The 26,558-nt window shown below is 34.1% G+C and overlaps 1 protein-coding gene across 6 annotated transcripts in view; it reads right to left on the reverse strand.

The window, feature by feature from the left end:
- TRPM7 (transient receptor potential cation channel subfamily M member 7) overlaps positions 1 to 26,558 on the reverse strand; it is a 258,369-nt gene that overhangs the window by 65,633 nt on the left and 166,178 nt on the right. For 5 of the 6 annotated variants that reach the window (XR_013162391.1, XR_013162392.1, XM_077127865.1 and 2 more), the window contains exons 29-39: positions 22,300 to 22,396; positions 20,085 to 20,152; positions 18,494 to 18,528; positions 17,691 to 17,716; positions 15,380 to 15,430; positions 15,235 to 15,300; positions 14,366 to 14,649; positions 14,160 to 14,242; positions 13,673 to 13,878; positions 8,025 to 8,076; positions 7,809 to 7,915 (exon numbers count right to left, since the gene is read on the reverse strand). Coding sequence is in view for 4 of the 6 variants with exons in the window: in XM_077127865.1 (XP_076983980.1) it covers positions 7,809 to 7,915; positions 8,025 to 8,076; positions 13,673 to 13,878; positions 14,160 to 14,242; positions 14,366 to 14,649; positions 15,235 to 15,300; positions 15,380 to 15,430; positions 17,691 to 17,716; positions 18,494 to 18,528; positions 20,085 to 20,152; positions 22,300 to 22,396 (1,075 nt within the window). In the remaining 2 variants the exon portion in view is untranslated. The remainder of the gene's footprint in view (positions 1 to 7,808; positions 7,916 to 8,024; positions 8,077 to 13,672; positions 13,879 to 14,159; positions 14,243 to 14,365; positions 14,650 to 15,234; positions 15,301 to 15,379; positions 15,431 to 17,690; positions 17,717 to 18,493; positions 18,529 to 20,084; positions 20,153 to 22,299; positions 22,397 to 26,558) is intronic. The other variant, XM_077127866.1, reaches the window with a different exon arrangement.

A 26,558-nucleotide genomic window follows, 5' to 3' on the forward strand; every position in this document is an offset into this window, starting at 1 on the left:
CAGAAGATCAAAAACAAGAGGCTGTTTGGAGCCACAGAACACGGAGAAAATCATAGAGAACACGATAATGAAGAAAGGGTTTCCTAAATTTTTGGATGATGTCCCATGCTCTTTCCCTGAGCACAGTAAATGCTTTGGGAACTAAGCTATGGGACAGACTATCACTCAGGTCCCAGACCAGCCTCTGGATGGTACACATGTGAAAAGCATTTGAATGCTATTGCAAAGGCTTTAAAAACTTAACTGACATTGGAATCACAGCTACAGACATTAGACTGTAACTTATAAATTGAACATAATCAAGCTGATTGCCTGCTAAAACACAAAAACAACAAAAGCAACATTCTCTTCAAGGATTTTAAACAAAATCCAGAATCTCATAACACAGTATTTAAAATATCAAGGAAGAAGAAGTTGTGAGCGGTCACTTGTTGGTGAACGAGCGAATGAATGCCAGAATGAAGAGGAGGGCCCTGAAGGGCTCTGAATGTCAAGTAAGATAATGTGGCCTGGATCTTACAGGATATGAGCTTAGAGCAGAGGAGTGGGGCTAACTAGCCCGAAGCTCTTGGTTGGAGAGAGAGAGGTAGGCAGGGTAGGTAGAGGAACCAAATCATCAAGGTCAGGAGAGCCAGGCAGGGCTGTCCCCAACCCTTGCAGGTGGTTAATCCAGGGAGGAGATGGTTGCATCATCTGGAATAGAGGTAAAGGAAGATGGGGTGGGTGTGAGGGGGACAAAGGAGGTAAAGGGGTCAGGACATGGCTTGGCTTTTAAAGATGAGGGTGAGGGCCAGGAAAGTGGTGATAGCTGGGGTCACCAGAAGTACCTGCAGGAGGAGCAGATTCAGGGACAGGTGACAAGCTCAGTTAGGGATGCTCTGACTCTCTGTGTTGGAGGTCAGGGTGCCAGGGAACATTCTGGGGGAGTGTATCGGAGACCAGAGAACATAGAGACTAGGGATCAGCAACTTGGGGAGGGAAAATGATATGGTATAAATCAGTGGCTCTCAGCTGGAGCAAACTGTTATGGGGGACAGTTTAGGACTCTGTGAGAGCATTTCTGATTGTCAGAGTGATAGGATTATGGCTGAAATTTAGTGGGTAGGTGTTCATGGGTACCGAACTTACATACAAGTCACTGTCCAGGCTGGAGCTTGGCACTTCACCCTATAAGCCACTTATGCATATGCTAAACCTGTTTATAATCATTGGAATCTAGAACCAAACCTTATTTTATATATAAACAGATTTTTTCTTGGTGGTGGTGGTGACTCTTGCATTTTCCAGGTAAGCTATTACTGTGTCAAGAGAGATTTTAGTTTTGTTCCAGTATCACTGAGAGTTCTTCGACATTCTGAAAACTGCTTATGGTGTCTGAGTGGTAATGTCTTAGTATTGGCTTGCTTTGGGGTTGCCATGCTGACTGAGACACACCTGTGTGCAAGTAGGAGCACTTGGGTGTTGCAGGGCTGCAGGCCCTGGCTCTTCCATAGTGATGTGTGTTTTATCATAAAATGGCATATAAGACCAGTAGATTTTTAAATAATAAAAAAACAAACCTATATGGACCCAAATATATGCTGTCTACAAGAAAGACATTTTAAATATAATTATAAATATATCTACAAAATAAAAGGATGGAAAAAGATAATACCAAGAAAACACTAATCAAAAGACAGCTCAAGTGATTATACTAATATCAGACAAAGGAGACTTCAGAATAAGAAAAATTACCATGGCATTTACATAACGGTAAAACAATCAATTCACCAAGAAGACATAACAATCCTAACCATGGATACACCTACGAATACACTTCTTCAAAGTACATGAAGGAAAATTCATAGAATTGAATGGTAAAACAGACATATCCACAACCAGCAAGGAAACAGAAAAAAACTAATAGAACTAACAAACTTGACTTATTGACATTTAGAGAATACTTCATCCAACAACAGCAGAATATGCATTCTCTTAAAGGAAGCACAAAACATCCAATGGGGAGAAATTATCTTTTAAAATTTATTATTAATTTATTTTTAAATTTCTCTTTTCAAAAATTTTATTTTTATTTTTCTGAGTTTTAAGGTTAGAAAAAATTTTTAATTGAAATAATACGAAGTCTGTTCTCTTATCAATAATACAGGAATTAAACTAGAAATCAATAACAGAACAGTATTTGGGAAATCTACAAATATTTGGAAACTAAACAAGATACTTATCCATAGATCAAAGAGGAAATTTGAAGAGAAATTAGAAAATAATTTAAAGTACATGAAAATGAAAATAAAACATAAAATTTGTAGCATGCAGCTAAACCAGTGCTTAGAAGGAAGCATTAAACATTTATGTTAGAAGGAAGATCTCAAATTAATACTCTAAGCATCTACAATAAGAAACTAGAAAAAGAAAAACAAGCTAAACCCTAAACAAGTAGAAAGATGGAAATAATAAAGAGAAGGTGAATCAAAGAAACTGAAAACAGAAAAGTGGTCCAGTGAAAACAATAAAAACAAGAGCTGGTTCTTTGAAAGGAACAATAAAATTGATAAACCTCTAGCCAGACTAACCAAGAAACAAAGAAAGACAGGCATAAAAATAGTGGTATCAACTCAAACCTCATAACATTAAAAGAATAAGTTTAATAACAGTACAAACAGAAGTATGCCCATAAATCTGACAATTTAAATAATAATAACCAACTTCCTGAAAGATACATATTAACAATCACTCAAAAAGAAACTGATAACCTGAACAGTCCTCTATCTATTAAAGAAATTAAGTTCTTAGGTAAAGGGCAGGCAATGGTGGTGCCGTGGCAGAGTTTTTGCATGCCATGCCAGAGACCAGGTTCAATTTCCTGTGCCTGCAAATGTTTAAAAAAAAAAAAAAAGTCTAATAAAAAAACTTCAGGCCTAGATGATCTCAATGGATAAGTCTACCAAACTTTAAATGCAGACGCAGTATCAATTGTATGCTACATATTCCTGTAGGTCAGAACACTTCCCAACTTATTTTGTAAGGACAGTAGTGTTCTGATACCAAAACAAGACAGAAACAGTACAAGAAAATTCTAGACTGTCATGAACATAGAAAAATCCTCAACAAAATATTAGCAAGTTGAATTTAATAATACATAAAAGAGATAACGTTTCATGGCCAAGTGAAGTTCGTTACAGGAATTAAAGGCTGCTTCAACATTCAAAAACCAATCAAAGTAATCTACTATACTAACAGATTAAAGGAAATAAAAACCACATGATCATATAAATTATTACAGATTAAAGGAAATAAAAACTACATGATCAGAAAAAGTACCTGACAAAATTCAAGTCAATCAGGAAAAAAATTCTCAGGTGGAGAGAAAATTTCCTCAATCTGCTAAAATGAATCTAGAAGAACCTTACAGTTAGTATCATACTTATTAATAAGAGATTGCATATTTTCCCCTTAAGATTGGGAAGAAAAGCAAGGATATCAACTCTCACTAGTTACACTAACCATTGCACTGGAAATCCCTGCTGGTGCAAAAATATAAGAAAAGGAAATAAAAGGTACATAGATTCCAAAGGAAGTAATAATATTCTCTCTAATGACTGAAAAAACCCTCAAGGAATCCACAAAAAAAGCTCCTAGAACTAATTAGTGAGTTTATTAGCAAGATTGCAGAACACCAGGGCAACACACAAAAATCAAAAGTATTTTGCATACTAGCAATGAACCATCAGAATTCCAAATTTAAAACCAGTACTCAAATGGCTTAAAAAGAAATGCTTCAGTTAAACAAAATATGTGATGGGTCTATATGCTGAAAACCATAAAATATTGGTGAAAGAGATCAAAGACAAATAAATGGAGAGAAATATCATGTTTATGGATTGGAAGACTCAATATTGATAAGATGTCAATTCTATACATTTCAGGCAATTCTATCAAAATCTCAACAGGATTTTTTGTGGTTTTTTTGGGCAGATCAACAGCTGATTTTAACAACTCTATGAACTAGCAAAGGAACTGGAAAAGACAACACAATTTTGAAAAAGGAAGAACAAAGTCAAAGGCCATATCTGATTTTAGCTTTATGATACAGCAATCAAGACAGTGTAGGATTGCTAAAGGACTGACACACAGACCAAAAGAAAAGAACTGACAGTTATAAACAGACCCATGCAAACATGATCACTTGATCGTTGATAAAAAAAAGTACAAGAAAATTCAATGAAGGATAGTCTTTCCATCAAACGGTGCTAAAACAATTGCACACGATATGCTACTCACCTCCCAAAATGAATCTCAAACTGTATCTCACATTTTACACAAAATTTAACTTAAAATAGACTATAGATCTAAATGTAAAACATAAAACTTTTGGAAGAAAACACAGGACAAAACAGTCATGACTTTGATTTAGGCAAAAAGTTCTTAGATATGACATTAAAAGCAAAATCCATGAAAGAAAAAACTGATAAGTTGGGTATCAGAACTACAAACTTGTACTGCAAAGCTTACTGTTAAGAAAATAAAAAGACAAGACACATACTAGGAGAAAATACTTGCAAATCATCTGTCAAAGGACTTGTATTCAGAGTACATAAAGTCTCAAAACTCAACAATGAGAAAATAATCCAGTAAAAACTGGGCAAAAGATCTGACAGACATTTTCAAGCAACATATATGGATAGTAAATAAGCACATGAACAGACAGTCAACACCATTAGTTATTAGTAAATTAAAAACTAAAACCAAATAAGGAACCACCACATGCCTACTAGAATGACTAAAAACAATCAACCAGCCAACCAACCAAAAAAAAACAAAAATACAAAATGACCCAGAAAACTGAGAATAGCAAAACCTGGGGAGGATGTGAAGCAAGTGGAATGTTCCTACTTTGCTGGTGGGATGGAAAATGGTACAACCACTTTGGAAAGCAACGTGCAATTTTTTTAATAGGCAAACACACTGACCAGTAATCCCCCTACTGTGCATTTACCCTAGAGAAATGAAAATGTGTGTTCACACAAAAACCTGTATGTGAATATTTATAACATCCTTATACATAAGCACCAAAAGCAGGAAACAATTATTCTTCAATAGGTGAATGGATAAACAAAATGTGGTATATCCATATAATGGAAAAATATTTGACAATAAAAAGGGACAAATCACTGATTTATGCAACATGGAATAAGAATTTCAAATATTTGACATTAAGTGAAAGAAGCCAGACTCAAAAAATGGCATATGATTCCTATATATGATCTTTTTAAAAAGGGTAAAGTATTGAGATGGAGACCAGATCTGCAGTTGCCAGGGGTTAGCAGTAGAAGGAGATACTCACAACAAAGAAAAGGGGGTTAGAGGGAGGGCTATAAGGCAAATGTTCTCTATTCTGACTGTGTTGGTAGTTATATGACTCTATACATCTGCCTAAACTCAAAAAAGTGGATACTTCCAATAATGCATTTACAATATATAAATTAAAAAGCAAAACAAAAGCAGCCATAATTTCTATCACTGCTAATTTTTACTACCACCACAGAATTAAAAACAAAGATTTAAAAATAAGGTCAACAGACATACATCTTACATACTTTACCAGCATAATCCTGACACCACAACACAACTACTTTTTATATTTATGTATTTCTTGTCAACTTTGTTCATAAACGTATTTTATACACTTGGTATCACAGTGTACTTTATCTTCCTTCTTTTCTTCATTCTTCTCTCCCTCATTCTTTTTTTTTTAGCATTTCAATCTAAATTTATTTTAACATTTGTTCCCCCTATTATTTATTTTTATTCCATATGTTTTACTCATCTGTTGATAAGGTAGAGAAAAGGAGCATCAGACACAAGGTCTTCACAATCACACAGTCACATTGGGAAAGCTATACCTGTATACAATCATCTTCAAGAAACATGGTTACTGGAACACAGCTCTACATTTTCAGGCAGTTCCCTCCAGTCTCTCCATTACATCTTCACTAACGAGGTGATATATATTTAATGCATAAGAATAACATCCAGGATAACCTCTCGACTCTGTTTGGAATCTCTCAGCCATTGACACTTTATTTTGCCTCATTTCGCTCTTCCCCCTTTCGGTCAAGGTTTTCTCAATCCCTGGATGCTGAGTCTCAGCTCATTCTAGGGTTTTTCTCCCTCATTATTTATTTATTATCCTCTATGGGTCTTTTTTCATGTTGCCACAGTCTTCAAATGAATGGTTTTTAATGTACAATATTTCATTTAACAGATACACCATTATTTACTTAGCCATGATCATTTCAAAACAACCAAAACAATGCTGACTAAATTAAATACCTGAGATTCCCTTCATAGATTTGTGGTGAAAAAATTCAGTTAAGTCTTAAAATTAATGATTAGCTATAGAGTAAATCTCAGTCTCTTTGTTGTTGATATAAGAGGACAGGTGAAAGGGAGAAACATACTGAGTACTTAAGTCTGTTACATAGATTTACAAAATATTCTTTCACATACTTCATCTTTCAATTCTTACATCATCCGTAGGAAATACAAATTATACTCCCTCTGTATACATGTGAAAAAAAAACGACCCTCAGAGGTTAAATAAATTGCTTAAAGGCATACAGCAAAACAGGGAACAGTTCTCAGGCCTTCTCTACTATTCCATGCTTTCGCCCAAGAGAAGGAATGATGTGTTCATACTATATGTTCTTGGCAATTTTTTTTAGCATTTATGCTGCTAACTAATGCTGCAGAATCTGAAGACCAGAGCTAGCTAGGTTAAACAATAAATTTTCGCGAGAATAAAAGTGAGAACAAGGCTCTGAAGCCCTTTTCCCCATGAATGAATTTTTCTCTTATTCAATGGTTCTCAATTCTGGCTATTTAAAAAACATGATAAATTTCCAAATAATGTTTATCATGTGCCTGGCACTGTTCTAAGTGCTTCACAAATATCAACTCATTAATCTGCAAACAACTCTATGATAATGTTATTCTCTGAAGCTATGCAGTCTGGCTCCAGAGTCTAAACTCATTACTGCTACATTATTGATCATAATTAGAGGAACTTCAAAAAATAAGGCTTGAAATTGTGCCCCAGGCAGCTGTAATGCAGAGGAATCTGATGCATACCAAAGGGTTTGTGTTATAACTTGCAACTCAATAATAACTTGTTGTAATTCTTCAAGTACAAATATGATGTTACTACAATGAGAAAATATATTTGCAATTCTGACTCCTGCATCATGGAGCAGTCTTTTCCCAAATTTTCAGCAGGCTAACTGAAAGACCTTCACTTTCCAGGTCTAGGTCTAGACATTCTTTTGTCAGTTATCCCAAACAGCATCCCCTGAGTTCCAAGTTTGAGTGAAAGGGTCTGCTTACATTTCTATAGCATTCTATTATTTTCTTCCTCTGTCTTGGCATTTACCATGGTCCTGTTACTGCCTGTTAATCCTGTCAATATACAATATCTGATTCAACTTCATTAGGGCGGGGACCATGTCTGTCTTACTCACCATTTTATTTTCAATACCTAGTGCAATTCCTAGCATCCAGAAGACATATAACAAATATTTATTAAATGAACAAACTTCGAATTTTCACAAGTAATGAAAGAAATTACTGATCCATTTCTATTTTCCTGCTAGCTCCATTTATAATCATCAACATGCATTTGTGAAGGAGCTGCTGACACTAACACAATTAGAGGCTATTTAGAAATTAAAGTTTTGTGCTTCTGGCCTTTTAAGGTATTATAATAACCAACTCTGGTAACAATTATATGTTATACTGATTAAGAAAATGTTTACCTGGAAGTTTAAGCTTTCTACAACAAGAATTACAGTGATGTTTTGCTCTGAAGTTTTTTATTGCATCTTCTCCTAAATTTGCTGGGCCAAAAACCATATCACAGGATCTGTAGAAGTGACAGTTAAAAAAGAAAAGGGCAGTTCATACAAGAAGGAATGTACAATTTAAAATTATGAAAATACGTCTTAATGAAATTGTTAAAACTCCAGTATTACCTTTTTTCTTCTGCTTTTATCACAGATGGGTCAGTCAAATTTTCGCCCACACCTTTATATATTATAGATTTAAAAAAGACAAATAACATATTACATAATTGATAAAAACATTGGTATGTGCATAATAAAAATAGTCCTGAGATATTTATCAACCATTATGATGTTAAATTATTTTAAAAAGTGGTTTTTCTCTATTGATATTTTATAACTTGACTTAGGACCTCGGCATTCCAACAAAAACAAATAAAGTTCCTTTAATATAAACAAGTAACAAAGGTCAGACTTAGGAGCTAGGCACGTAAGCTCCTACTGGTACTCAACTTTTGATGCAACAGGGAAATGGTTGCAAACAAACATCTTCTTAGTAAAAGGTGTATACAATATGCCCCTGTTTTGCCTTAGATGGCAAAGGACACTTTAGCACACTAAAGCAAATTCCATGAGCCTTTTAAAAGAAGTGCTTCAGATTTTTTTTTAAGTTTTTAAAAAAAATTTTATTAATAAAACCAATGAACATACAATATAAACATTCTTTTCTTATCACACAATTGTATATTCATCATCATGATCACTTCTTGGAACAATTACATCAATTCAGAAAAAGAAATAAAAAGAAAACAGAAAAATAATTCATCCATAACATACCCCTTACCCCTCCCTTTCACTGATCACTAGCATTCCAATCTACTAAATTTATTTTAACATTTGTTCCTCCTATTATTTATTTATTTTTAATCCATATGTTTTACTTATTTGTCCATAAGGCAGATAAAAGAAGCATAAGACACACAGTTTTCACAGTCACCCAGTCACACTGCAAAAGCTGTATCACTGTACAATCATCTTCAAGAAACATGGCTACTGGAACACAACTCTACACTTTCAGGCACTTCCCTCCAGCCTCTCTGTTATGCCTTAACTAAAAAGGTGGTATCTATTTAACGCGTAAGAATAACCTCCAGGATGACCTCTCGACTCTGTTTGGAATCTCTCAGCCATTGACACTTTATTTTGTCTCATTTCGCTCTTCCCCCTTCTGGTTAAGAATGTTTTCTCAATCCCTTGGTGCTGAGTCCCCGCTAATTCTAGGATTTCTGTCCCATGCTGCCAAGAAGGTCCACACCCCTGGGAGTCAGGTTCCAAGTAGAGAGGGGAAGAACAGTGAGTTTGCTTGTCGTGTTGGCTGAGAGAGAGAGGCCAAATCTCAGCAACAAAAGAGGTGCTCTTGGGGGTGACTCTTAGGCCTAATTTTAAGTAGGTTTAGCCTATCCTTTGAGGGATTAAGTTTCAAATGAACAAACCCCAAGATTGGGGGCTCAGCCTACTGCTTTGGTTGTTCCCACTGCTTGTAAGAATAACAAGAATTCTCCACTTGGGGAAGTTGAATTTTTCCCATTTCTCACCATACCCTCAAGGGGACTCTGCAAATACTTTTTTATTCACTGTTCAAATCCTTCTGGGATTTATCGAGGCATCACTCTGGACAAACCTACAAAATCTCATGTCCTACTTAAGGTTCTATGTACTTATGGTGTTCAATTAAGCTGTCCACATAGTGCTTCACATTGTTAAAATTCATGCAATAACATATGAATACCAATTCCTGTAAAAGATTCAGATTATATAAAGAGTAAAACTATGAAAATCTTCCTTCACCTCCACCCCTCCCTAGAGCTGTTAGAGCATAGTTAAGGTTTAAAAAAAAAAAGTGTAGTTAAGGGCCACAGTGGCTCAACAGGCAAAGTTCTCGCCTGTCATGCCAGAGACCTGGGTTCAATTCCTGCTGCCTGCCCATGCCAAAAAAAACCAAAAGAGTAGTTAACTCTTTTTAATCTCTTATATATTCACTCATGTATATAAATGAATAAAACCTATAGATATCTGCAATAATCACAAAAATTTAACCCTGGAAGAAAATCTAATAAAATCGTTACAAATTCACATAAGGAAAAACTAGAATTAAAACAAGATACCAACTTCCGCCCATCAGACTGGCAAACATTAAAAGATTATGAATATTCAATAACAGAGAGATCATAAAGAAATGGGCACTAGCACACAGTACTGAGAATAAGAATTCCTACAAAGTTTTGCAAAAATAACTAGCAGTATCTATTAAACTTAAAATTATATTAATCTCTTCTTAGTAAGCCAATTTAGGAACTTGGAGATAAAACTATAAGTTTATGAATATGCTTGTTATAACACTGTTTAGAACTAGCAAAAAAATTAAAACAGGATGAATGTCTATCAATAGGGGATTTAAAGCATGCTACACTTCTATACTACAGGCTATCCGTACAGCTGTTCAAAGGAATTCAGATTTATGAGTAATGACCTAGAAGATGTCCATTATAAACTGTTAAGTGAATATATATATAATGGCCCCATTTGGGGAAACATCACAGTGAAACAAAACAAAATGATTAAAAAAGAAAGAAAACATCTTCTTTTGTGTATATACATTTTCACAGAATAGAGAAACAGTAAGGATGGGAAAACAATTTGTTTTCACTACCTATATGACAATCATTTATAAAAAATGATTAACTCTTGAAAAAAAATTATTTTTATACAGATTTTCATTCTTGTGCTCAATCAATATTGTTTGCTTTTCAATAAATCTTTAAATCTGTATACAGAAAGGAGCCAGAGTAATAATCATTCTAGCAATTGTTCTTATATGTTTTGAAGTCTGGTCTATATTAACATTTTAAATTAAGATGTCCTTCGAGGTGAAAAATTATGGAAGCTTTATTGTGAAAGTATACAGGTAGAGCTGGCAACTTGCTCAATTTAATTTTCCTTTGCCCCTGCTGTGAAGGTGATTAGACACCACTCTAGGTAAAGCTGTCCTGTCCCATCCACCTTCATGTATATGACAGAATCTGTCCACAAAGACAGCTATGATTTTTCCCTACCTGTCCACATCCCGCAACACCCATCAAGAGCTAGAACCTACTTTCCTTCCCCTTGAATCTGGGCTGTCTTTGTAACTTGCCTTGACCAATGAATGTGGCAGAAGGGACCTGGGCCAGTTGTGGGTATAGCTTGAAGAGTTTCCACTGACTGTCTGGATGAATCCAGCTATCATGTTAAGTTGCTCAACTATCTGAGACTCCCATGATATGAGAAAACTCAGGCTCTCTGTGTATTGTTCATAAATACATGGACAGGTGAGAAACCTACTGTACAATTTCCTCTAAGCACTTTTTAATTATTTTAAAATATTTTTCTGAAAAATCTTCACATGCATACATTCCATACATGGTGTACAATAAATGGCTCACAACATCGTCACGTAAGTTACATATTCATTACCATGATCATTTTTAGAACATCTGTATCATTCCAGGAAAAAAAAGAATAAGAAAAAAGAAAAAACTCATGCATACTATACACCTTATCCTTCCCTTGCACTGACCAACAGTATTTCCATCAACCCAATTTATTTTACCCTTTGTACCTCTATTATTTATTTATTTTTTAATCCATATTTTCCTTACTCATCTGTCCATACGCTGGATAAAAGGAGGATCAGACACAAGGTTTTCACAATCATACAGCCACACTGAAACTTTATATCTTTATGATCGTCTTCAAGAATTAAGGCTACTGAACACAGTACTTCACTCAATCCAATATACTATAAACTAAAAAGAGATATCTACATAACGTGTAAGAATAACCTCCAGGGTAACCTTTCAACTCTGTTTGAAATCTCTCAGCTACTGAAACTTTATTTTGTCTCATATCTCTCTGCCCACTTTTGGTCAAGAAGGCTTTCTTAATCCCTTGATGCCAGGTCCTGGCTCATCTGGATTTCTGTCCCATGTTGTCAGGGAGATTTATACCCCTAGGAGTCAAGACCCAAGTAGGAGGGAGGACAGTGAGTTCACCCTGCTGAGTTGGCTTAGAGAGAGAGGCCCCAACTGAGCAATAAAAAAGGTTCTCTAGGGATGACTCCCAGGTCTAAATTTTTTTAAACTTTTTTTTTTATTGTGTGATGTAACATATATACAAAGCAAAGAAAGAAAAAAGCAATAGTTTTCAAAGCACTCTTCAACAAGTAGTTACAGGACAGATCCCCAGAGTTTGTCATGAGGTACAATACCATTATCTCAGATTTTTCCTTCTAGCTGCTCCAGAACATTGGAGGCTAGAAGGAATATTTTTTTATCATCAGAATTGCCTTTTTTGTGAAAAATACCATATAATCAAAAAAGCAATAAATCTCAAAGCACAGCACAATTAGCTGTAGAATAGATTTCAGAGTTTGGTATGGGCTACAATTCCACAATTTTAGGTTTTTACTTCTAGTTGCTGTAAAATGCTGGAGATTAAAAGAAACATCAATATAGTGATTCAGCAATCATACTCGTTTGTTATACCCTACCTTCTCTTCACCTTCACTTCTGATCTTTCTCTCACTCATTAGGGGTATTTGGGCTATGCCCATTCTAAGATTTTCATGGTGAAAAGGGCTGTCAATTATATGGGGTAGGGAGATGGAACTAGCTGAGGTTCTGGAGAAGCTGGCCCCCATAGATTTCAAGATTTATCTGGTCCAGGGATCCATCTGGAGGTTGCAGGTTTCTGGAAAGTTACCCTAGCACATAGAATCTTTGTAGAATCTTATCTATTGCCCCATGTGTTCTTTAGAATTGGCTGGAATGGTTTTGGTTGTGGTTTGGTAAGTTATGATAGACTGCAATGTCTAACTGAAGCCTGTATAAGAGTGATCTCCAGAGTAGCCTCTCGACTCCATTTGAACGCTCTCAGACATGAACACCTTATTTGTTACACTTCTTTCCCCCCTTTTGGTTAGGACAGCATTGTTGATCCGATGGTGCCAGGGCCAGACATCCCGGGGAGTCATCTCCCACGCCACCAGGGATACTTTCACCCCTGGATGTTATGTCCCATGCAGCAGGGAGGGCAATAATTTCACCTGTAGAGTTGGGCTTAAAGAAAAGTGAGGCCACATCTGAGCAACAAAAGAGGTCCTCCAGAGTTAACTCTTAGGCATACCTACAGATAGGCTAAGCTGCTCTGCTACATAAGTAAGCTTCACAAGAGCAAGTGTCAAGATCAAGGGCTTGGCCTATTGATTTGGATGTCCCTAATGTTTGACACAGTATCACTGGGGGGTGATAAAGTTTAATAGTTCCATATTTTTTTCTCCTATTCCTCAAAGGAATTTGCCAATACTTTCCTTTACTTTTTTATGTTTTAAAAAAATATATTGAAAATAATTGTACCTGTGTTGGCCTAATTTTAAGTAGGCTTAACCTATCCTTTGCAGGAATAAGTTTCATAGGGGTGAACCCCAAGATCAAGGGCTCAGCCTATTGATTTGGTTGTCCCCACTGTTTGTGAGAATATGGGAAATTCTCCAAATGAGGAAGTGAATATATCCTCCTTTCTCCCCAGTCTCCCAAGGGGACTTCGCAAATACTTTTTTATTCACTGTCCAAACTACTCTGGGATATATCGGGGCATCACACTAACCTGGACAAATCAACAAAATCTCATGCCCTATTCAAGATTCCATGTACTTACGGTGTTTGATTAAACTGACCATACAAGTTAATTAGGAAATGCACTACCCAAAATATAAATTTTAAGCACTAATTTTACAAATTTACCTTGTAAATCAAGCACCAGTAGTTCCCCTCTTGTATATTCATAAGTCCAGTGGCTAAAGGCTAGCATAATCTCTTCCAGTGTATTGGTCGGAATAATCTCATCACCATTATTATTATTGTATTTTCTAAATTCTCCAGTCATACACTCTTCAACAGCAAACCACTGTCCTGCTGAATGGCAATATAGCAGGAAAACTTCAAGGAACCTTATAAAAAACAGTTATATATATTACTAAAAGCTTTTTTAACAAAATTCTCATTGATCTATAAAATGGGTAAATAAACTTTCAGCATCGATCATGAAGGTCAAAACAGACTGCTGTCGAGTGGGCCACGGTGGCTCAGCAGGCAAGAATGCTCGCCTGCCATGCCAGAGGACCCGGATTCGATTCCTGGTGCCTGCCCATGTAAAAAAAAAAAAAAAAAAAAAAAAGAAGACTGCTGTCCATAACATACTAAAAGACTCTACAAAAATTTAAAGATTTACCTTGGAGAATATGGTATGGATTTAGGTTTCATTTGGTTGAAGGCAAACGTGAGCTTTTGTGCTGCTCTCTGTTGCTGAATTTCCTAAAAAAAGGAGCAAAAAACCCTGTACAATATTTAAACTAAGATTTTATTTGGTTTATCATACTTCAGAAGTGAAAATGTTAACTCAAATTATGACTCACTGTTATATTTACTACTACTTACTCTGAGACAGAGATGCAGAACTGTATCTTCTTTATAAATACTTGACCATGTGTTAACTACCTCAGGAAGAAAGGATTTGATGATATAAAGATGCCCTGATTTGAGGATATCATGTTCAGACCAGGTACACTGTACTTTAACAGCTCTTCGTAAACCTCCTCCCATCTCCTCTTTACTTAAAAACTCTATTTTGGCACAAAGGCCTAGCTGTGACCAAGAAGACATGCTGTTATTCAGTATGTTGGGGGAACTCTCTTCTAAGCGATACACAGTGACAGGCTCACCTGCAATATGAAGAGACATTTTAAGCTCAAATTAGTGACAAAGTAGAATAAAAATCTGCAGGTATCACTGCTTAGGATTAAGTAAGGAAAAGAAGTTGTAATTTTATAAAAAGTAATCTAAGAGCAACAAATACTAGGAATCTATTTCCTATGAAGATATCAAGAATCTATTTCCATAACATCTCTGGATTCTTATGTATTTATTAATGATGACCAGTAGGCATTTTTGAAATTCTAAACACTTTCAAGCAAAACGTTAAAAAAGGAGGACTGAGCTATTTGTTCCACTGATATCAATTTAACCTAGGCTTTCCTTACTAGTCAGGGTATCATGGGCTTTTCTAATTTAGAAAATACTGATGTTTCTGGATATCCCAGTAATAGAAATTCAGTACTTAATGATGCTTCCTTCTTCTACTTATACATACTTGACCTTTATAACACTTCAACTAATGAAGAATTTATAAGAAACAGACACTTCTTTAATATGATTCCTTCTCTTTCGTTCTCAAGTCATATTCTATGTCACTGCTAAAAAACAAGTATCAATAAAGGCTTCCCCTCTACCCACTTTTTTTGATTTACCTCTTGGAGGCACAGGTGTGAATGGAATGCTTTGCGATAACCTCATCAAATTATTTCTCTCCACAGCTATATAAAAATGAAAGAGAAATAATGAAATATCTGAAAGTCGAAAACATTACTAAAGTTTGTTTTAAGTATAGCTGACCTGAGTAATAGTAATTTGTATCCATTGCTGGCTTAAATGGAGAAGCAAGACCTAAAATGGCAAGCAAATGAGACATTTAAAAGTATTAGTGCAGAATAAATTTTTGTGCAGACATCTTAAGTTTCATAATAATCCTTTAAGTAGACTTTCCTCAAGATAAAAACAAAAACAAAAACAATAAAATATGACCAATATATGCTATATTACCTTATTGTATTATATCATATTAGTGGTCACTGTGCAAACAACTGGAAAGAAAGAAGTACGATGATGTCTTCTATTCTATCACTACCATAAATGCATTCTTCCCATAGCTCCTTTCCCCCACCCCCAACTCAAAACAAAAACAAACAAGCAAAAACTCTTAGTTTCTGATCTTTGGAGATGGCCATGTAAATGTTTTGGCAGGTCTACAGTGTAAGTAGGCCTACCATGGGTAGATGACATTCTAAATGTGAAATATACAAAAAAAGGCCCTTGCCGATCATTAAACTGTGTTTGAGGCTATTGCTTTTAATTGTAGCAACAACAAAAAAATGGGGGATAAATCAAATCTGCTATGTGCTAAGTTTCCAGAACACAAATAAAAAGGAAATTATCACCTGGCAGAAAACAGCCAACAGTTTTATTTTTTATTTATTTATTTTGTCTTTCAGCCAATAGTTTTAACACTGTGATAATTACAAATATATATGTATATACATACACAAACACAAACATACGCACTATAGGACTATAGAGGAGGGATACCTAATGCCTCCTGGTTCAAGAGAGGTTGAAGGCTGTCACAGAGGAAGAGAAGGGAAAAAACAGTAGTTTGGAAGGTAGTGGTGTGTTCCAGGCAACGTTTACAAAGGCATGGCAGTGTTAAAGTTCATTCTACATTTGGGAAGCTAAAAGTACTTTAGTATGAACAGGACAGTGGTTTTCAACACTAATTACATATTACAATCACTTGTGGAGTTTTTCGAACATGTTACACACTTCAAAATATCCTATTTCTGTAAATATATGTCATTATACAAGTAATTCTCTATAAGTCATTCACATATGAAGCCAAGGTTCAAATTAATAGCAAGAGTATAAGCATACCTACCAGGAGAAGGTGAGGCTCCAAAAACAGTGAATACCAAACTGTTAAGAGTCTAATATGCTATGCTAAGAAAGGGAATTGGATTTTATCCAAAGACAACAGGAAAAATGTAAAGCAGAAGAAATGACATGATCAGATCCGTTAAAGGGGGAATTAATTTGGTGGGAGAATGCTGGACTTGGAGGTGAAACTCCAAGCAGAGAGCCCAAACTGGCAGAACCACTTTGAAAACCTACTTGGTAATAACCACTAAAAGTGAACATATGCATAACCCATAACCGAGCAATTCCACTCCTAGGTACATGCCTAACAATAAACAAACATGTATGTTTATCAAATTAATAGATACAAGAATGTCCATAACAGAATTATTCATAAGAACCAGTCATTGCAAGCTACGAAAATACCTATCAATTCCTGGTGCCTGCCCATGCAAAAAATAAAAAATAAAAAAATAGCTATCAAACACTAGGATAAATAAATACAGTATACCTGAATTGTACAAACTACCACTATGCATAGCAATATTGATGAATCTCATAAGCATATGTTAAGAGGAAGAAGCCAGACACAAAATAGTACATGTTATATGATTCCATAAATAATCCACCATGTCAGTCAGGGGGAGAGTTTATATAAAGAAGAGTACAGAAAGGAGCTGGGATATTGGTAATACTGTCAGTTTTATGATCTGAGTTCTGATTATATGGACATGTTTACTTTGTGAGAATTCACCGAGGTATAGGTTTATCAGTTGAATGCTTTTCTGCATACACATTATATACTTTAATAAAAAGGATAAAAATGATAAATAAAGGCAACAATGGAATGTACCATGAAGAATGGATTCTGGAGATATTTTTAAGAGGAAAATGCAACATGACTTTCTGGGTGAAAAGGCAAGGTAGTCAAAGATAACTCACTCTCAGGTTTCATCCAGCTGAATGAAAGTGTGCCATTCATTAAAACAGGGAATACAAGAGGAACAGATTGAAATTGCACATAAAAGGGAGGGTGAGAAAAAGATAATCATTCTCATGTGAATTCATGAAACCTCAATATTGAAGAGAAATTGTCTGAGGGAAAAACTTTCCAATACTGTGACTTTTTAAAACATTATTTCTAAAATCCCTTACCAAGGAGAATGTGGTAATATTTGCTATCATAGACCATTCATGATTCTCAATTTTTCACATTAAATTTACTACATGAACTCACCATTTAATGCTCCTTCTTCAGGTGGCCTAAAGAAACACCCAAAAATAAAATTTAAGTTGTGCAACAATTTTAATTTTGACCATTAATCAATCATTTAATGTTCTGATTTTATAAAGTTAAGATTACCTAGTGTAATATTATTAAAGGAATTCTGAGATTCACCCTTGTTTGAATATTCATCATTTTCCTTAAGTCAGCCTCAAGTCCTTACACAGAATACCCATGTATCTATCCCATCAACAACTTCTATCTCTAAGATGTTAGCTACAGAAATACTTTCAGGAGTTTGGTGACAAACTGAAGGCTCAGCATTGGAAACCACATTTTGCAAAAGGACGTCTATTTGCTTTCTCTCAATTCATTACTCATCAATTTTGTTGAAATATTTTTAGAATCACGCAGTCTTTTTAAGACATTATTAAACTACTGGAAGGAATCTCCATACATAAAGAAGTCATGGAATATTAGCAATCATAATTGTAATATGACTAGAGCTTTAGAAAATGATATTTACATATTAACTTATAATAAATTATTTCCCCCAATCTCTTCTATATAAAAGGTGCTAGAATAAATACCACCCAAAGATAATCAAGTGAAATGGATAAAATGGCAAGTTTTATGTTATGTGTTACGCCTCACCCCCGCCACACACAAAGGAGCAGTAAAGAGATGATGCAAAGAGCAGAAAAAAGCAACTAGCTATGAATATTATATATGAATATATATATTTTATATATACTATATTTTTAACTATAGTATATATACTTAATATACTTTTCAAGCTAACAAAGCTTACTTACATGTGTCTGTTTGATGGTCTATCTTGTAACCAATCCTTTAGTTAAAACAAACAAACAAAAACTTGAACAAAATGCTCTAGTTTAAGCATAACTAATTCTGTTTTGTTTCCTGTAGTATGTTTTAGAAAATGAAGGGCTGAAAATTAATATGAAATCCTCTTTCAGGCAACTGAACTAATAAAATAACAGATAGTTATAAGTACCATAAGGCTATTTCACAAGGAAGGACTTTATGAACATTATTGTCTAGAACATATTATATAGTCTTGCTGCTCACATGTCAGCACTTTAAACATTTTGCTTCTAAAAAATTTCATTCTCTTAAAATATAGATTTGTTTTTATGATTCAAAAATAATATTTCCTTTATTATAGAAAAAGCCAAGTGCAAAAATGAAAATCAAAATTATGCAAATTGTGAACATTCAAAGACAGTCACTGATAATATTTAGGCATATTTCTATGTGCAGATGCTTTTTTATTCTGCAATTTTAACATGATGTTTCTAGGTGTGAAATTATTTTTACTTCTCTTGTTTGGGACTCATGCTTCTTAAATTTGAATCTTCACATATTTCATCAATTTGTAAAATTCTAAGCTATTCAAATTGTTTCTACCCTCTCAAAACCAATTAGACATATTTTCCATGTTGCCTTACTCATAACACAGTTCCCATCTACTTACAATTCTTTGTTGCATCCTGGCCCAGTTACTAATTCTCTGTTCAGCTGTGTCTAAGCCTAAAATGTTATTTAACTCCCAGTAACTTTTTGTTTTAGTGTCTAAATTTTTTTCCCAAAATTTTCCAGGCTTTCTCAATATTATCTTTTCTATTTCTCATGCTTCAAATATTTTCTGTCACTTTAAACATACTTATTCTATAATCTGCAACCAATAATTTTATTATGTTATGGGATATCCTATCTGTGTAAACTGATTCCCACAAACTTTATAATTTGTTATTGTGAGGTCATCTTCGATAGGGCTTTATATATGGCAAAATTGTGCCATGAAAATCGTTCACGGTGGGCCCCTCCAGAAAGTATTTGTTACTGTGAAACTCTATGTTCAGTAACCTTCTTTACCCACTGAAATAATTATTTTATAACATTATTTTTAATAACACAAAATATCTCCTTATAGGAGAAATAACTATATACTGAATAGAAGTTAACGTTTTCTGGATAATATGGGATCATAATTATGGGCACTGATTTCTATAACTGACCTTAAGTGATCAAATTTTCTGCCTTCTCCACAACTATGTGCCTTGGTTGTAAGTATATGCTATTAAGGGGTGTTTACAAAATAAAAATTAACTCAGTTGGTAGGAATGAGTTCACATAATTGGTCTCAATTCAAACAAAAAGAGATTCCTGCTTTCTCTTACACATATTTTTTTTCTTTAAAAATTTCTGACCATTCACTTTGGGAAGAAACTTCAATAATTACTACTATGCACTAATCTCAGTTTTCTAAAGGTACAATTTTTTTGAAAGCTTGACATAATCTCAAATAAATTATCAACATTTTTTAGCCCTTCTCTAATAAAAATTTACTCTAAAAGGTGCATTGAATTGAAATGTACAAACCGGTAGCAAAGCTGTTTTGGAATCCACTTCATGTGTTTCTTCTATAGATGGTTTTCTACTGTTGATTTCTTTGATAAGGAAAAAAAAAGGTTATAAAACTTCTTCCCTACAGATTTCAGAGATAGCATGGCCTTACCAAAACCCTGATTTTGGACTTCTAATTTCCAAAGTTGTGAGACAATACATTTCTGCTGTTTTAAGCCACACATTTTGTGGTACTTTTTGTTAGAGCAGTCCTGAGACACTAAGACACCAGCATTGTTGAGCATGGGACCTGTGCAGTCTTAAAATATTATTCAATTAATTTTTGTGAAAAGGCAATAAGACACAAAGAATATGAATGAAAAGTCTTCCTTTCATTTCTGTTCCCAAATCACCTATATTAGGGACAGTCAAGATAACTGGTTTCTACGGTATGCTTCAAGAGACATTTTATGTGTATAGAAGCAAGTATATGTGTATCTCCCACTACTTTTTTTTACAACTTAAACATCACCATCACATTTAAATATAATATATCCTATTTTGTTGTGTTTTTTTTTTTTTTTTAACTTTAGGCTTGATGACCTTTCCACATCAGTATACAGAAGACTTACTTATTCTTTTTTGATGCTGGAATGAATTATAATATAGATATGCAATAATTTACCTAACTAAATTCTTATTCATGGACATTTGGTTTGTTTCCAATCTCTCGCTATAATAAACAATGCTGCAGTGAATAATCTTGAATATACATTATTTCATATTAATGGCAAAAAAATTGTCCATCTCCCCCATGCCCCAAGATTTAAGAGACAAGAAGATTGTAAAATCTTGTTGCTTATCTTAAGTGAACTTGAAAATCAAGCCTATCAATCTTTAAGAAAATATATATTCAGTATGTTAAGTAATAAATTAATTTGGAGAGAACTTGCAACTTTATGATTTTAAAAAAAAAAGGCCAGATTGGATGGTGAAAGGAAATGACAACAAAAAAAGGTGCAGTCCATGTGTAGAGGGCAAAAAGAACAGATTAAGGTGTATCAAATTAAGGTTGTGGGTGAAACTTCTTCAAGATTATGAAACTGACAGAAAACATTATTTATCTGAATGCCTTTAAGAAATTTAGTCAAATAGCAGATAATCTAGAATGTTAACCAAAATTACAAGGAATCTATATTGGTGGAAAAGGGCAAAGTGTGTTTGTGCTTTCTTGGAACTCTTTTCCCTGTTCCCAGAGAACAGGTAAACAGGAAAAATAGTTCAATCTTTGCCTTCTTCAGTTGTAATTCAACAGATACTAACTAAAGCTGATATATGAAGATACAGCAATATTTGTATGCTAATTTAGAAACAACTTTCATGGTATTAGAAAAGTGACAATTTTATTTCTTTCTTCCTAATTCTTCTGTTTTTTTCCCTTCTCCTTTCACTCTCTGGCTTTCATCATTTCTTTTTCTTGTCTTATTGCTCTTGGCTAGAAAGTTAAAACGAGCTGCTAACAACAGCCAGAATGTTTGTCTTGTTCCCTTCTTGGGCTTTTACTATTTTACAAAGAAGTATGATGTTAGTGATAGCTTTTGGAACATATTCTTCATAGATTAAGGAATCTCCATTCTACTACTTTGCTAAGAGTTTGAATCATGAATGGATGCTGAATTTTATCAAATGCTTTTCATACAGCTACTAAGAAGATTATATGATTTTCCCTTTGATCTGTTATTATCATGAATTACTAGTAACTCCTTTTTTTAAATGTCCATTTTGCATTTCTGGAATAAACCTAAGTTGGTTACTGTTTATACTGCTGAATTCAATACACTGAAAAATGAAAAAAGAATGGAAAAAAACTGATGTTCAGGGGATCAAGGTAGTGCCGTTTTTTTTTTCTTAAGGAACTTTTATAATTATTCAACTTTTCAATTATGTGCATATGTAACTTTGATTGAAAAGCATAATGATATGGAAACATCCCCAAGATATTTTGTTAAGCGAAAACAAAAAGGTGAAGAACAACATGTATGGTATGCTACCTTTAGTGTAAAAGATGAGAGACAGAAAAGACTATAGTAATATATTATTTCATGTTTATAATGAAGTTCTGAAGAGATAAACAAAATGTAATGATGGACCAGAATCCTCATCTTCTGACCTCTGGACCACTGCTTAGGCATTTGACATTTAAGCTTAAATAAAGAAGCTTGCAAATAATTTATACACTCAAAATACTTACCTTGTTCTGAATGAAGAGGAAAAGAAGATTTGGAACATTCAGTAAATCCAGTATGAGAACTCACATGTTTCAAAGTGTTTTCAGGAGGAATATCACCCTGCATATTGCACATATACATAATTTTAAAACAATTCAACTGAATTTCCAATCATTGTGCTAAGTAATATTAGTAATATCAAAGGTCCCTTGACCCACTTACCTCAGTATACTTTATTCTATCTGGATACAAAGGGATACATTACAGGCTATAATTAATCTCTTCAATGTCAATCTCAAAAACTGCATCAAAACACCCTACTTGCTTATTGTCCATTAATCCACCTTAATGAGTCCTTTTTCATTATATTTTTAAAAATGGGGGAAACAAATAATGGGTAAAAAAATGAAACCATATCAATTTACCAAAAAACAAAAACAAAAACAAAAACCTATAATCTTACATTAAGATCTATGTATTCCATTCCAGGTTTTGATTTCAACAGTTACTATATATATACTGCAATTTGGGGAGAAAGAGGAGTCTTGGTAGCCTTCATGGATATGTTTATATAACAAGGACATCTGATCTGCTCATAATTTGTCAAATTTATTTTTACTTTTTTATGCTTTACACTTCTCTTAATTTTAAAGTGCATCTTCCCTTAATATTTTCTATTGTTTCTACATTTAGAAGGTCCTCTGATTTTATGGCCTAATAAATATTTCTATTTTTTTTTTTGCAATTTTACTATAACATTTAATTGTGGAAGTCATCTGATCCTGTGAAATAAGGTAAGAACATAAACTAACTTTTTCAAATTTTTACCCAATTGTCCAATTTGTATTAAATGACAAACCATTCATTTTCTAATCAATATCTAATTCAACCCTCCTATTAAATTCTTACATATGGGAAAAATCTAGGAGTTTCTCACTATTTTCTCTTCTCAAATGTAAACAGGTCACACTACTATGCAACTTAAAATTTTTTTCAGCTCTTAGGGACAAAGGACTTTAAAATGTCACTACTACAATAAACTAGCACTTTCATTAAATTAACTCATATCTCAAAAAACACAAGCTTTTCTGGCTTTGATGATTCATGCTCTTCACATTACAGCAAAGTTCTTTTTTTTTTTAACATTTTTTATTGTGAAATACAACATATATACAAAAAAAGCAAGAGTTTGGTATGGGGTACAGTTTCACAACTGTAGTTTTTTCCAGCAGCTGTTGTTCCAAGGCATTGGAGATTAAAAGAAATATCAATATAATGATTCAGCAGTCATATTCATTTGTTAACTCCTCTTTCTCCTTTGATCCTTCTTCCAACCTTTAAGAATATTTGGGCTATGCCCATTCTAACTTTTTCACATTACAAAGGGATGTCAACAATATGGGATAGAGGGACAGGGATGTCAACAATATGGGATAGAGGGACAGAACTAGTTGATATTCTTGGAAAGGCTGGCCACTCTGGGTTTCAGGACTTATCTGGTCTAAAAAACATCTGTAGGTTGTAGGTTTCTGGAAAGTAATTTTAGTGCATGAAATGTATGTAGAATATCAGACAGAGCACTAGGTATTCTTTAGGGTTAATAGGAATGGTTTGGATTGAGGTTAGGCAAACCATGGTAATTGGCAGTATCTACCTGAACCTTGTTTCTAAGAGTAACCTCCAAAATAGCCTCTAGACTCTTTGACCTTTTAGCCATTGATACTTTATTTTGTTACATTTGTTTTCCCCCATTATTACAGCTGATTTTACGTAGCCAACCATAAGGATGCTAACCATCTGCCTGGAGTCACAAAGCAGACTCTAATTCCCTTTCAGATTTGAGATGCTTCTCTTGGAACAAGTTCTAATTATTTCTTATTTGCCTTTTTGGTTTTAGTACTATTCTTGATATATACTCTTTGACAGAATGACACAGTTTCAAAGAATCAGCTATGATGGGTATTCTAGCCTGAAGTTGTTAAATTAGCTTCAGGGTATTTGCAAACTTCTGCACCTCAAAAAAATTTTGATTATGTGCATTTTTCCAGGAGGAGAGGGTCTGCAGTTGTCATCACATTTTCAAAGGAGCGTATGAACTTCAAACTGAAGAGCTCAATGTCTCTGATCATCATAACCGATGGCTCAAAACTCATTACTTTATTGTAATTTGATTTTCTTCTAAATGAATTACTCAAACCTTGTTTAATTAAAAACAAAGCCATCACTTTTCTCACAGAAACTTATCATTTACTTCTTTTACTAGGAATTATCCATCCACTTAAAAATTTCCAACACGCTTTTCGGTTAAGTTTGTTTGCAATAATGCTGAAAGGTGAAATCTGGGCAACACCTGATGCCCGCTCCTTCACAGTAAGAAATGTCCATTTTCCTTGAACTTAATTTCCTACGTATATCAAGTGGCTCCCGACAGCAAAACAATGCCACCAGAATGTGATCAGACAATACTTTCAACTTCTGTTATGAAATCTGTTGACATTTTTAAGAATTCAACTAATCAAAAATTAAAGAACAATAGTCTGAACTAGAGCAACTGTTACTAAGGGCTGAGAGAAGTAGAGATAGTAAAAAATATTTAGGAAGCAAAATCAGTTAGACTTAATTGATGACTGGAGAAGAGGAGGAAGAGTTTAGGATTTTTTCTCTCGCAAACTAGAATGGTGATGTTATTAGCAGGTAGGAAATACAGGAGGAGAAATATATTTGCTGAGCATGGAGAAGAGGGTGAATAAGAGATTTTGACATGTTGAGTATGATAAACATAATAATTCCAGCTGGTTAACAGTTCAAACCTTTTCCTATAGTTTCATGCCAATTCTCTAGTCAGAATCAATCTAAAGATTTACCTTCTTCATAATTATACCCAGCCCTCAGAGCGCGAATTTCTGGATAACATCTAAGTGCTGTTATGCCTATAAAAGTTCATGATATTTGAGACTCTGAAGCTGATAAATCTTGTTCTTGATTTTCTCTTGATTTCTTAGTCAGCAATTTCATACAAAAGTTATACCAAGTCTTCTCTATCTCATGTTCTCCATTTCAATTCCAATAAACTTAATGAAAACACAAATGCCTTAAAAGTTATTTTTAATCCCTTTAAAAATTTTTCATATAAATTTCATTCATTAAAACACACAGATATTAAATGTTAAGTTAGAGAAGAGGCTTGGTATTTTGGATTTCTATTTGTCCAACAGTTTAGTCTATCCTAATACTGGACCTCTTTCCAGCACTATCCCAGCCACCAGAGATAATGAACCTATATACTAGTCAAACTAACATTTGTTTTACTGTGTTCTACATATCCTCTATTTCTGCCTCAAGTGTTGTTTATGTTGTTCCTACCTGAAAACTCTCTTTTATCTAACAAACTGCCTACCTTCCTTCTATGGTTTTGTGCAAATGCCACATTTCTTATGAAGCTTTCTCTGAGCTCTTCAGCTAGAAATATTTTTACTTTTCTAAGAACGTCCTTCTCCTAAATGAATATACATAAGCACAAGACCTGTAGTCTTATATACAGTCATTTTTGTGTATAGTTCTGGATTTAGACAAACGTGGAGTCAAACATCATCTCAGATACTGATAACTACATTAGTAAGTTTTATTAATAATTCCTAAAATGAACCCAGTATGTATCTGCTAAATTCTAGGACTCCAAGTCTCCAATTAGAAAATTAAAGTATTTAAAAATTACCTTCACTAAAACAAAAGTGAACAAATACACTACCCACTCATAATAATGTTCCACTTGAAGAGCCAATTAAACTACAAGAAATGACTAAAACAGGAAGCACTGAGTGTTCTTATTGACATAGATGTACTGCATAATTGAGCAAAAACATTATACTGGTCCTGGCTTTTTAATAAAAGGATATCTGTCTACAGGATAAAGGAAATATGATAGGGCAGCAAATTTTATTAATTTAAAATAATTCCAGATTATAAGTAGCTTCAGTTGCCTAGAAAATTCAGTTCAGTTAAAACTTACTCAAAAACAAAAACAAAAAAAAACCCTATGGAATGTAGACATACCATGTTATACATTAAAATAATACCAACTTTGGTAGAGATTTGTCCATTTTTTTTCTAATTCCTATCACTTTTTCTTATTCTTTTCTTCTTCCTATCTTTTTCAAAATCAAGTGTTTTTGAAAAAGAACTTAATAGACTCTACCTTAAAAGACTTAATAGACTCTTAAAAGGCTCTTCCCAGCTCTCTCTTTCCCTCTTAGTCATGATATACAAGGAAAGTTCAGATTTT

The sequence above is a fragment of the Tamandua tetradactyla genome, chromosome 14, assembly GCF_023851605.1.
Source record: "Tamandua tetradactyla isolate mTamTet1 chromosome 14, mTamTet1.pri, whole genome shotgun sequence".
Lineage (NCBI taxonomy): Eukaryota > Metazoa > Chordata > Mammalia > Pilosa > Myrmecophagidae > Tamandua > Tamandua tetradactyla.